Below are 13606 nucleotides of genomic sequence, written 5' to 3'. Positions count from 1 at the left end.
ACATAATTTGCAGACATCCACAATGACCAATTTGACAATAGCAGAAACCAACAGTGAACTCCTTATATGGCACTATACCCCAGGGGACCATCCGTCACCTGCTGGAAAGTCGATTACACTGGAACACTTCCATCCATCATGGAAGAAGCGGTGCCTTGTTCTCGCTGGAATATACACTTGTTCTGAATATGAATCTGCCTTCCTCCCCTACAGTGCTTCTGCCAAAGCCACCATCTGTGGGTTTACGCAGTGGGTGCAATATTCACTGCCACCGTACTTCATGGAGCACCGCCTCTGACCAGGGAACTCATTTTCACAGCAAATGAAGTATGCCCGTGGAGTTATATCTATGGAATTCGCTGGATTTACCATGTTCATCATCACTCTGGAGCAGCTGACCTGGTAGAACAATGAAGTGGCCTTTTGAAGACGCAGCTACAGGGCCAGTTGGGTGATAATACTTCGCATGGGTGAGATCATGTTCCCAAGCATAAAGTATAGGCTCTGAATCCCTAGCCAATATGTGGTGCTATTTCTCCCAGAGCCAAGAAGCATGGATCTGGGATCAAGGGATCGAAATGGGAGAGGCTCCTCTCACTAACACCCATAATGATGAACTGGCCAGTTTTATTCCTGTTCCTGCAACTTTGGGTCCTGCTGCTTTAGAGGTATTGGTTCCAGAGGCAAGAGCATTTCCATTGGAGAACAAACAGAACTGTCTTCTGACTGCAAGCTCTTACCACTGCCTGACGGGGTCCGTGTTTGTATATTTCGCTGCTTTGTCACCACCGACCCCTTGATGAACAGAGCAGGTCCCAGGGCTCAGGAGCTGCTGAGTAAAGTATTTGCTGATCAGAGCCTGATGTAAATGCTAGTAAATCATGATCAGAGTGAAGATAGTTTTCCTATATTGTATGTGGAATACTGAGTTCATAACGTTCTAGATAAAGAGGAGGTGCAAGTATTTAAAATGTGAAGAAGGAAGTAGAGGAGGGGGAGTAGGATGAGGAGGAAGGTGAAGAAAGAGGAGGAGGGAGAGGAGTAGTGGAGGAAACAGGGAAAGGAGGCTCCGGGGGGAGGGAGGGAGGGGAAATGCACAATGTACAGTGTCGGGCACTTTAGACGGTTCTTCTGGAGACAAACCTACATACACGGCAAGTATTCTTCCTCCCCAGTCACAGATGGAGCCACTAAGGCGCAGGGAAGTTCATGCACTTGCTGAAGTTTCATCCAAAGCGACTGAAAGGGAATCCGACTTCAAGGTGTCTAATTTCCAACCTCATCTTCTTGCCATTATACCTCGCCATTGGAGAAAGCAGACATGTCATGAGAAGAAAACGGAAGCACTGCTTAAAATCATCTGAAAGCATTCCAATTTGATCTGAAATAACGATTTTAACTTCTGAGCTTGACCTGTTTGCTGAAGCACAGGTTTAATAATCAGTGCTTTGATCCACGACTTCATCTATCTGCACAAGCAGGCAATTCTGGGATTTATAATCAGCGTGTTTCTATAATAGTTCTATGATTTACTGAACATTTTCCCTAGCCAACACTTTACTATAGACAAATGATGTTATAGCATTTTGAAGGTACACATTTTAATTGTAAACTGGTTTGAGAATATTAATGTACAAAGTAGGACCTAAAACATTGGAGGAGTAACGTTGAAAATTACTGTGTTTACCCCAGAAATAACATACACGCACTCTCTGCACTGAGCAAATCTGGGTCTGGCGGGTCACAGTCAGTGTAGCCTGAAGTTTTCAAATCAACGGAGGCACTTCGGGATTATCTTCAAAGTCTGGATCTTCCTCGCTTGGTATAATTATGGGTTCAGCTTGAACTCTTCTGGGCGTGTGTTTTTTCTCTTGAACTATGTTAGCCACATCAGGGAAGGCACGCTTGCTGGGATCTACTTCTAGTCTCTCCATTTGCTGGCTTCTACAACAAAAAGGGCAAAGGAAATTGAGATATCATTTTAAAGTAAATTTCAAGTAGGTTCAACTCATTCATTCATTTGTTCAGCAAATATCGGCAGGTACTATCCCTGGAGCATGGAGGCAAAAATAGGACCCCATCCCTGGTTTCAAGTAGCTTAGAGCCTAGTAGAAGCAAGAGTCGACCCTTGGAGAAATAAAGTGCTAAAGAGCGCCGCAGGGCCGTGCTGACGTGCAGGCAGGTGGAGGAGAGGGCGGCTGGGAGACTCTGCTTACCTAAGATTTTTTTGATAATTGAAATGATACAGCAGGCCAGGCCCCAGAGCCAAGATCAATAATAGAATCACACCAGGCAGGTCTCACTCCTGAATGGAGCTAATCAGGCTCCTGGACCCTGCTGCTTCAGACCACCCAGCCTGCACTACAAGTTCAGGTGCACACCAAGCTTAGCCCACAGTTTCCCCTCCCACAGGAACCCACTCCTCCGCCGGCACTCCGTCCTTCCAGCCATAGCTGGAGTGAAACAGACCCAGGAAGCAGCTCTGCTGGCCACTGAGTCCCCTTATCACCGTCATAGAGAAAACTCTAGATGATACAGTCACAGGGCTGCTTTTCTGGCAATTTCCATTCCATAGGCCTGGAGTTGGACCCAGTAATCTGTATTTATATGAAGTTCCCCCAGGGATATTGATGATTTAGAAATTATTTTGGAATCACCGCACCATTCATTCATTCAGTTATTCAACAGATATACCTTAAGCGCCTACTGTATTCTAGTTGCTGTGCTAGACACCAGAAATAGCATGGTCTGTGCAAACAGACAAGGTTCCTGGTAACATCCAGGAGTGCAGTGTTGTGCTCAATAGAAAAGTTATCATATCGTCATGTAATTGTCTCATTACCGACCTGTTCTCCCTATAAGACTGACATCTTTGAAGCAATGGTGTTGTCTTTTTCATCTTGTATCTTTGGCGTATAGCTTTACTGAATAAATAGTTGTTGAATAAATGAAAAAAAAGTTATTACTGTGGATTAACGAAATTAAATATGAAATTATCTCTGACCTAAGGAATATCACAGTCAGCCTAATCCAGGAGCTCCAAACCCATGTCCTCAGACCAAACTCGCGCAGCAGACACAATCTGGTGGGGGAAGGAGGTCCGATTTTCTTTGGAAAGTGTAAACTCTGCTGTTCTTACAGCCCTCCCCCTCATTCCTGTAATCTGCGCAGCCCTTGAAAGATTTGACTTTTTGATTCCTTAGTATTTTGACTAATACTCCTGGACCTGCTGAAGAAAAATACAAAGTATACAAAGACTATAAAAGGGCATTTTCTGAAGTCCCAGATTGTACACTATAAACAGTGTAGGAAGTTACAGTTTTCAAAGACTCGCATTACAGTCACTATTAACTATAGCGTACTTTTTAATTAGTCTGTTCTTATTAAAAGACTATGATATCTATGGCTTAATTAAGTAAATATCTAAATTCATCTATTATAATTATGTTGTCCTTGACTTTGAGGAAAAGCAGCCCATCTCAACTGTAGGCATATCTCTTGGGCCGTAATTTCTGGATCTCAGTGATAAACTGTGAGCTTAGCTAGTATGTATATAGTTATCTGCAGAGCCCCTGCTTCAGATGTTGTGAGGAATAGTTTGCATGCAGGGCTTTAATGACTCATGAATCTCTGGGCCTGAGGCACCTGAGGACCACGCTCATCCCCAAAATAAAGAGGAGACGGGCTTTTCTCCCTGGTTACTTCATGTCCCCATGTCACAGGCCTAAAGTGACAGATGCCCATTGCTGGTTTTACCCGCCACCTGGCTGTCAGACCAGAACCTCTGGCACCTAGTAAGAATAGCTGGAAGATGGAATGAATAAATTTATTACCATGGAAGAAAGCAAGAAAAAAGAAAATGTTTAAAATCAGTAGGCAGTAGGCGTAAAATACATCAACGATTGACTCCTTCTATTAAAGAACATCATAAAGAAATGATAATCGGTTGGGCTAGCTTATTTGGACCAAAGACTCCCACTGCCCACTAAAAACTTTACTGAGATCGTGAAAGATGTGGTAAGATAATTAGGATCCACAAGGTCAGAATTCAGTGAAAGGAGGAACTCAGAAGGGGGAATGGAATCCTGAGACCACCTTTGCCCTGAGGGCATTCGGTGAGCCCCTAAAGTCAGGCTTTGGTCTTGCTGGATGTGCAGAGTCTGGGGACAGAGGGCCAGGCCCTGAGCATGCCAGGTGGGCAGTCTAACAGGATGCCCTCTGCCCAGTAAGGGTGCAGTCCCAAAGGGCTTCCCCCTCCTGTACGAGTGAATGAGAGGTAAACCTGCTCTGCCCGCCTCCCCAGGGGGCTGTGAGGGGAGGTGCCCCAGTGGGACAGAAGAGGACTGAGTTGTCACCACAGGCTGGCACTTCCATGGGTTTATAGCAGCTAAAAAAAAAACAAACCCTCCATCTTGAACTTAGACTGAAGTGGTTCTAAATTAGCAGTGTCTTTAGGGTCTGCCCCAAAGCACACATCAATGCTCCCTGGCAGAGCACCTCCTGGACCTCTGAGAAGCCCCCAACAAGGCAGCAGATCACAGGAAAAAGTAAACAAGCACTCAAGTAAACGGGCACTCTGCAGAAGAATCAGCAGAAGCAACAAGAGCAGAAATAGAGACATAAAAAATTCAGATAGTGACTAGGAAAGCATGAATTATAAAACCACTACACTTACGTTTAAATAAAATATTTCAGACTTGACAGTAAAATGCTGAAAACTTTCGGTCTGGAATTGGCAATAAGACAAAGATGCCTGCTATCACCCTCTTTTCAACATTGTACTGGATTTTTTCCCTATGCAGTCATGCGCGAAAAAGAAAAGATACAGGTTTGGGAAGAAAGAAAGCCATCATTCTTTGCCATACATCATCAGGGAAATGGGAGTTAAAACAACAATGAGATACCACCGCACACCTATTTAGAATGGTCCAAATCCAGAGCACTGACAGCACCAAATGCTGGCGAGGATGTGGAGCAACAGGAACCCTCATACGTGGCTGGTGGGGATGCAAAATGGTACAACCACTCCAGAGGACAGTTCGGCAGCTTCTCACACAACTAAACATACTCTTACCATATGATCCAGCAATTGTGCTTCTTGGCATTTACCCAAAGGAGTTGAAACTTTATGTCCACATAAAAACCTGCACAGGGTGTTTATAGCAGCATTATTCATAATTGCCAAACAACTGGAGCAGCTAAGATGCCCTTCAGTAGGTGAATGGATAAATTAAACTGTGGTCCATCCAGACAATGGAATGTTATTCAGCATTAAAAAGAAATGAGTTAGCAAGCCATGAAAAGATATGGAGGAACCTTAAATGCATATTACTAAGGAAGAGAAGCCAATCTGAAAAGGCTACGTACTGTATAATTCCAATTACATAACACTTTGGAAAAGACAAAATTATGGTGACAGTAAAAAGACTAATAGCTGCCAGGGGCTGCGAGTGGGGAGAGCGGGAGGAATAGGTGGAGCACAGAGGATTTTCAGGGCAGTGAAACTACTCTGTATGACGCTACAGTAGTGCATACATGTCATTATACATTTGTCCAAACCCACAGAATGCACAACACCAAGACTGAGCCCTAATGCAGATTATGGATTTGGGTGCTAATGATGCATGGATGCAGGTTCACCAGTTGTAACAAATGTTCCACTCTGATGGGGGATGTGGATCATGAGGGAGGCTGTGCCTGAGCTGGGGCAGGGAGTATATGGGAAATCTCTGTGCCTTCCACTTGATTTTGCTGTGAACCTAATATGACTGCTCTAAAGAAGAAAGTCTAATTTTTAAAAAAGACACCATGATGAGAGTAAGAAGGCAAGCCCAAGAATGGGCTACGTTTTATAGTCCTGCCTGGTTCCACCACTCACTTAACAACTTTGCGATCTTAGACTAATTGCTCAATCTCTTTGAACCTCAGTACATTAGGATACGAGGATTTATCCTGCAGTGATTTTGAAGAGTAAAGATAACGCATAACATCATATAGCACAGGGTAGGCACTCAGCACTCAATAAGTCCATTTTTGAGGAAGCTGTGTGTTTTCCTTCATCGTACAGTGTCACAGGACCACAAGAGTTCACTGGGTCAGTTACCTTCCCCCAAAACATGACTCCATCTGGTCCCAATGAACATAACTCTCCTTCCCTTTATCTTCTCCCTCTATTCACTCTGTCTTCACAGCATGAGGAAAGGACCACTCAGGCTATGAGAGGGTTGAGGGGCCTATTCCGACCTCCCTGCCCCTAGTGTACCGCTGCCTCTGTAGTCCTTTCCCCCAAGCCAACAACCTGCCTGACCTCGTTCCCATGTGCAGCATTTATAGGCGGCTGTTTGGTTAATGGGCTGCCCAGCCAGAGGCTGAGATGATGTGTGTAAGGAAGTTTGTCAATGATTAAGGAGCACCACAAACAACCTTCCCATCGATGGATTATGAACGGTCGTGAGGTGATTCTTTCTCAGTAACGAAAATGAAAAAGAAAGGCCGTGTGAAAATACTGCAGGAGGTCCTATTATGACGAATTGTGCTAGGACATCTCTAATCATCAAGTGTCATCACAGTAATGACGGTTTTCCTGGAGTCTTGAAAACCAGCTCCAAACTTTGGCAATGACTTGGTTTCCAATCCCTGTGATTCCTCATAAATTAGATTCAAACTCTTTACATGTGTTGATGCCACTGGGGGTTAATTATGACCGTGAAGATTCACAGTAGTCCTAATACCCTTGATTCTCTGTAAATTACACGTGTATCTGAAATGGAAATCACTAAGCTGGGAAACATGAGAGTGGCTTTCCAAGGTTAAAAACAGCAGCCCACTTTTCAGAAGGAATTCAACTCCATACCTGTTGTTTAAACAAACCCCGTGTTTGAAAATCTCTACAAAATTTGACAGTTGTCTTTGAATATATACGAACACCTGACTGCTTGTATTATGCAAGACATAAATATAGTTCTTGTTCAGGTATTTTTATAGTGATAATTCTAGCATATACATTTGTATCTCAAAGATAGTTTGCCTTGGTCCAAAATAGATTCTGCCATCTGGATGGTACGAGTCTGGAAATCATGGCAAGGAGAAGGAAGGTTGAAAGAGCTGGGATGTTCATTCTAAGGAAGAATTGAGAAATAATGAGAGCTTTGTCTGAAATACTCTAAGGATTATCACTGCTTGTGGGAGGTGGGCTTTGTTCTGGGGCGTCTCTGGGGGCAGAGCTAGAACCTTCAGTTAAGAATCAAAGAGAAGCTTTCAGACCCTGGGGGAATATTGAGAATGCCATGAATATTCTCTTGAGAGGGTGAGGGTCCTGTTGAGAAGGAAGCTTAAGCCAAGGCTGGAAGGTGACCTATGATTGACAAGAGGGCACACACGGGGCCTCTTGGTCCTTGCAGCCCTGAGAGTTTTGGAATCTATGACATGACACATGGGTCATAAAAGGGAGGCGGTGTGAGCAGCGTTATGGGCAGGGCTCAGCAGAGTCGTCCCAACAGGTCACAGCTATGTGACCTCCGGACATTCCAACCTCCTCCCTCCCTCATTTTCCTCGTCTGTAAACTGAGGGTAAAAATTGTGAGGATTAAATGCGTTACTATGGGTAAAGCGCACGGAATGGTGCCCGATACAAAGCAAGTGCCCGGTAGATGTAGCTGTCGTTGGTGTGGATATTGCCACTTTTATTATTGTCGCCGGAAGTTGGAACCTAAATATACACAGATCTGTTTTTGAGCCCTACAAATCAAGAGTCTAAGTTTGGGGAATAAACATTAATGTTCATGGTATGAATCCTTTTTAAACTTCCAGTCACTGTACCTATTTGGAAGGTGCATTCTAGCCACCAAGTGACAATGAAGAGAACTCTAAACAAAGTTAAGGCGGGCTGAGGGGACGGCACCTTTTGTGTGTCTGCTCCCTGCTGCCGTCTGGCGTGCTTTTCACTGGTTTTGATGTTCCTTGACAACCTGTGATTACTTCCCCCACCTAAAGCAAAAACACAGTTCACAGTTAGTGATACGTTCTCTCTGATACATCTTCAAAAATATACACTATATATTTTCTAAATGCTAAAACATTTTAATTTCCACTACATATTCCATGAAAGAGTCTGACTTTAAGCCCCTATATGGGGCATGAGAAAGCTCCAATAGTCCCCCTGTATCCATGGGGATGCATTCTAAGACCCCTAGTGCATGCCTGAAACCACGGATAGTACCAAACCCTGTATATAGTATGTTTTTTCCTTTACATACATACCTGTGATGAAGTTTAATTTATAAATTAGGCACAGTAAAATACTAAAAACAATAACTAGTAATAAAACGGAACAATTATAGCAATATACTGTAATACATGTTACAAAATTGTTCAGATTTAATACCTTTTCCATCTTAACTAAGCACCTATCACTCACTGTGGCCATAATTTTTGCAATCTGAGGTACGGCAGCAAAACCAGCATGAATTTCTTTTTCCTTCCTCACAATTTCACGGGTAGAAGATTCGTTCATACTGCAGATCTTAGTAACCTCAGCATATGATTTTATTTTCTTTCCTTATTAAGTCAGGAACCTTCACCTTTTCGATTAAAGGAAGCACTTTAAGCCTTCTCTTTCCTCGGTTTCAGTTACCCATGGTCAACAGTCTGAAAATATCAAATGGAAGTTCCAGAAATAAACAATTCATATGTTTAAAACTGTGGGCCGTTCTGAGCAGCGTGATGAAATCCTGCACCATCCTGCTCCGCCCTGCCCAGAATGTGATGTGAATCATCCCTTTGTCCAGGGTATCCACCCCCCAGTTCCTTAGTCACTTAGTAGCTGCCTTGGTTATCGGATCAACTGTGCTCGGGTTCAGGTAACCCTTAGTTTACATAATGGCCTCAAAGCGCAAGAGCAGTGATGCCATTGGTCAGAACCCCAGAAAGCCTAGCCCATTGTTTATCGCATGTATGCTTCAATACATGGACGGTGACTGAGCAAACGAGGCAAGGCATCCTTGTCTGGGGGACTACAGCATCAAATCTGGGGAGGTGAGCGCTCTTATTGCCCTTGATGGCAATCTGTCTCCTATGAGGTGGTACAAGCATCCGTGTTTTTACATAGTGCAGTTGTATATTTTTCCCTCATATTTTATAAAAATTCAATCTGTGTGTGTATGTGTGATTTAGTTCAGTCCCTTCCCACAGACCTCATGGGAGGGCCTCATGTGCAATGCAGCAAGGAAAGATCTGCTTAAACACCACCCTTTCGATTATGTATTGAACACCCGACTAGGGAAAATACCTTTAAGCATCACCAATGGTTTGTGTGATGGCCAGACTTTCACTGAGACTCCAGAAGAGAAAACAACAACAAATGCCGCATGTACCAAACACGGGAAGTTTCAAGGCTGGAAGAGTTTGTTCAGAAACATTTTTGAAAAGGTATATTCTGCATAACAAAAACATGTAGAAGGAAACCATGGAAGAGCGAGCCATGGAGGCCGCCAATGCAGTGTTCACTGGGTAATTAGAGGAGGTGACTCACGGAAAGGATCGCTCAGTGAAGCATGTTTTTATCATCATCAAACGAGGTTTGCTTTGGAGGCAGCTAATTCCAAAATGATGTATTTGCTATGTTTTAAAGTCTATTTCATGCCAATTTTACTGTTTTCCATTCATTTCTTGCTGGCCCATGATGTTACATTTTTGGATGTTCACGTGCCAGGGTAGGAATGTTTACGCTATTTTAAAGTGAAAACTTAAATGTTGTTCTTTTTTTTTCTTTTCTCTAATTGAACTAGTGTGATGGATACAAATATTTCCCCCATGTTCCTGGCCTATCCATAAAGAAGTGGAAATGCTTTTCAGTTTCTATCGATGCCAGTTCTGGTTTATTAAGTCACATTAATGTCAAATATGAGGGCAAGGAAAGACAGAGTTGAGGAGACTAAACAGAGATGCCTTGCAGTTGAGGCAGCAGAGAGTGGTTGTAGGCGTTGGGGTAATGAAAGCTGGCACCTTCCTTCTGGGGTGTCTCGGGTGTGAGTGGGGTCAGCAGGACCTCCCTCCGAGAGGCATGGCGGCAGGCTGTCGGGGAGGAGTGCTGTCCGGGAGAATTTTCTGCAATGATGGAAACGTTTCGGGCTGTCCAACACGGGGCGCCAGAGCACTCGCAATGCTGTTAGTGTAACCGAGACCCTAAAGTTTTCATTTTATTTCATTTTTAAGTAATTTTAATTTCTACTGATCAAGCCAGAGAGATGGGAACGTGACCAGGGTGAGCCCCAAACCTATGCGTGGGCTGCCCAACTCTTCTTCGGGAGTGAAGGTCATCCATCCATGCCAGTTAGCCCTAATTTATCCGAGGTCCCTGACCACATGGCCTTTTCAGTTCTGGAACTCTCTGCTCCTTCCTTGACATGCCTGGGACCTGGAACTGAGCGTGAGAACGCGGAGCCTGTGTTTCAATCTCTCTGATCAACGTGGGCTGTAGGCTGCTCCCTTAGCCCAACTCGGGACGACTTATCTAAAGGACCACGTGAGCCACAGAGCTTGGGCAGGCAGTGGCTGGGGCCTCTGTCAGGCCAGCATCGCAGCTCAGCTTCTCCCCTGTCCCAGTCCTGCTTCCTTCCCTCCCACAGGTGTGGATCTCTAGGCTGCTCCCCAGCAAATGTTCTGCAAGCGCATCTCCATCTCAGGGTCTGCTTCCTGGGGAGCAGTGGCATCTGAGAGCTTTTCTATTTTTTAATAATTACATTAAATGAGACCAATGTTACTTAAAATTCATGAAAATGTCAACTTTAAGAAAAAAAGCTTTTGCGCCAAAAGCACAAGTTTTGTATTGCTTGATGCTATAAATGCGCTAATCAGAATGGGAGCACATGCATAATTAGAGTCTTACAACACCCCATCTCTAACACTGTTATTTGTCCCATAATAAGCTCAGACAAAGATTCTCTGTGTTTATGGAAATGCAAATAGAATCGCAAATTTGGAACTTTTCTTCACCAGGAATTTGCTATGTACCAGAATCTCAATGTGTTGCTTATTTTTAAAAGATATTTTCAGCTCATTTAGTTTCAAAGGTTCTTTTAAGTTTAAAAGTTAGGGGGAATTAAGAAATCAGCAGTAAGAAAAGTATTAACACCAGCATTCATATTGACACCAAAATTCATCTTAACAACAATATTTACATGAATAGCAGGAAAAACTCTTCTGATAAGAGATCTAATTTTCCCAAGTAGAGGATCAAAGTTCAGAATTCCAAGGTACTGAAATAGTAACATGTGGTTTCCCTCTAAACCTGCAGCTTAGTGCTACTCTTCCTCTAGAAAACGATGCTCATTAACATCAAACTTCCTATTCATTTGTACGAAGTGTGTTTAGGGATGACTAATGGAAAAGGTGTGAGGGCCAAAATATGTTTAATAAATAAGACAAAGTGGAGCAAATGGTTTCCTGAATCCATAGAGGGAAATGTAACCAACTACTTGAAAATTCAATTGCGGGATAGGCACAAAGGTACAAATTAACATTTTAATAATATTAGGTTATTTTAACGCATAGATTATGCAATTGAAAGTTGGGAGTGAACATGGAGGTAGGAATTGAGTCCCCTTTAGTTCAGAAAGCAAATGCCCCTTCAAAGGCTTTCGTGACAGCTGGTTTTCCAGCCTTGGTTTAAATAGCACCGTGGGATGGAGTCCCTTTACCTCCCTGGGGTAGCAGTCTACACTGAGACCATCTACATTTACCTTAACATGTACGTGGCTGCTTTACCAACCATAAAAGTTACTAATGCCAAGAAATCAAGACTACCTACGTGAGCTGTGTAAAAATACAGTAAACAGACGTGAGGGAGAGAGACCTACCTCCTAATCCTTATATTTAGGTTGAACCATAGAAATTACCAACATCTGACTATTTTTTATAGGTTTAAAAAAACCTTTTTTTTTATAATTAATTTATTTTTATTATTTATTTTTTTATTTTTGGCTGCGTTGGGTCTTTGTTGCTGTGCACGAGCTTTCTCTAGTTGCGGCGAGCGGGGGCTACTCTTAGTTGCGGTGCGCGGGCTTCTCATTGCGGTGGCTTCTCTTGTTGTGGAGCACGGGCTCTAGGTGCCCGGGCTCAGTAGCTGTGGCTCGCGGGCTCAGTAGTTGTGGCTCGCGGGCTCTAGAGCACAGGCTCAGTAGCTGTGGCGCACGGGCTTAGTTGCTCCGTGTTATGTGGGATCTTCCCGGACCAGGGCTCGAACCTGTGTCCCCTGCATTGGCAGGAGGATTCTTAACCACTGGACCAGCAGGGAAGCCCCCTGACTATTTTTGACCTAGAAAACAGTGATTTTCCACGGTTTAGCTTAATAGTTATTTACATGAAGTTAAATAAGAATATGTAAACAATCCCTCCATTTCAGATGAAGACTTGCTAGTGGGAAGTTACAAGAGTGAATGGACAAAGAAAATGGAATATAATGGAAGATATTTGTTACAAAAGAAAATGTAAACAATTGACCTTTTAACCTTCTCTTGTGAATTTCCCCTGGTTTCTTAAATAATAGTATTCAGGAGAATGTGAAGTAAATTTCTCTTTCTCTTGGATTTTCATTTTGTATCACAGTTTCAACAATTACCTTCATTAAATCTTCTCAAAGAAATATTTACTGAGTATCTATTATGCACCAAGCATAGGACTGAGCAATAGATATGGAATGATAGATTTAAAAATTATCCCTGATCATCTCATGAGGAATAAAGACACAAAAGCAATTAAAATACACTAAGAAAGTGCAATTGATAGAAATATGCACAGACTCTACAGAAGCCCAAGGGACGGAGTCAGACTGGGCGGCCTGGGGAGCAGTGATCAAAGAAGACTCACTAATGATGTGAGATTTGATGTGAATTTTAAAGAATAAGTGGGAATTTGCCAGAAGATGGAGATTATGAGATGAAGATTGCATAAGGAATTAAGAACATTCCAGAGAGAGAAAAAAGCATAAACAAAGACTGGAAGGTAAATGACCACATAAACAAGCACCGAATATTAGGCAGATAATAGCTAGAAATAAGGCTGAAGAACTAGGCAGAGGTCAGATCTTGGGAGACTTTAAGGTGTTTGGACTTTGCACAAGAGGTGATGGGGACTTTTGCAGTATTTTTTTTCCAGTGACATAGGTATTCATCTCAGCTGAAAGAGCAACATTCTAAACGCACTTCCTATTTTCATTAGCCGAAGTGCGAGATGTTAACAAAAGAATACTAAGTCCAGTGGAGTGACGGCTTTTGAAAATGCCTCTTTCCTCACTAGATAAATAAAATATATAAAAATATGTTATTATATTATTTCTTTTTCAACTATTATAGTCAAGTTCCCCCCCATCCCAACTCTACTCTGAAAATACTAATGACATACAATCCTGTTAGGAAACTGTCTAAATGTGTGTAATGGCCGGCAAACTGATTGTAAGAACACTCGTAAACTGTTGGCTAATTTAGCTGTTTTGGGGGGCTTTCATTCACCTACAGACTCCAGATATATGCATATTAGAATTATTAAGTCATAAAGTACTTTTTAAGCTTGGTATATGTTGACAATTTTATTTTTGAAAAGATTAAATCAT

General features: G+C 42.7%; 1 protein-coding gene across 4 annotated transcripts in view; it reads right to left on the bottom strand.

The window, feature by feature from the left end:
• Positions 1 to 1312: 1312 nt before the first annotated feature.
• The window catches only part of LRRC6 (leucine rich repeat containing 6), an 80659-nt gene continuing 68365 nt past the window's right edge, over positions 1313 to 13606 (bottom strand). For 3 of the 4 annotated variants that reach the window (XM_036830883.1, XM_036830880.1, XM_036830882.1), the window contains 2 exons: positions 7901 to 7986; positions 1315 to 1944 (listed from right to left, as the gene is read on the bottom strand). In XM_036830883.1, the coding sequence (XP_036686778.1) occupies positions 1767 to 1944; positions 7901 to 7986 (264 nt within the window). In that variant the 3' untranslated portion in view covers positions 1315 to 1766. Of the gene's footprint in view, positions 1945 to 7900; positions 7987 to 13606 lie in introns of all 4 variants that reach the window. The other variant, XM_036830881.1, reaches the window with a different exon arrangement.

This window comes from Balaenoptera musculus, chromosome 17, assembly GCF_009873245.2.
Source record: "Balaenoptera musculus isolate JJ_BM4_2016_0621 chromosome 17, mBalMus1.pri.v3, whole genome shotgun sequence".
Taxonomy (NCBI): Eukaryota; Metazoa; Chordata; class Mammalia; order Artiodactyla; family Balaenopteridae; genus Balaenoptera; species Balaenoptera musculus.
The sequence above is the reverse complement of the archived record's forward strand: the minus strand, read 5'-3'. Positions and strand labels throughout refer to the sequence as shown.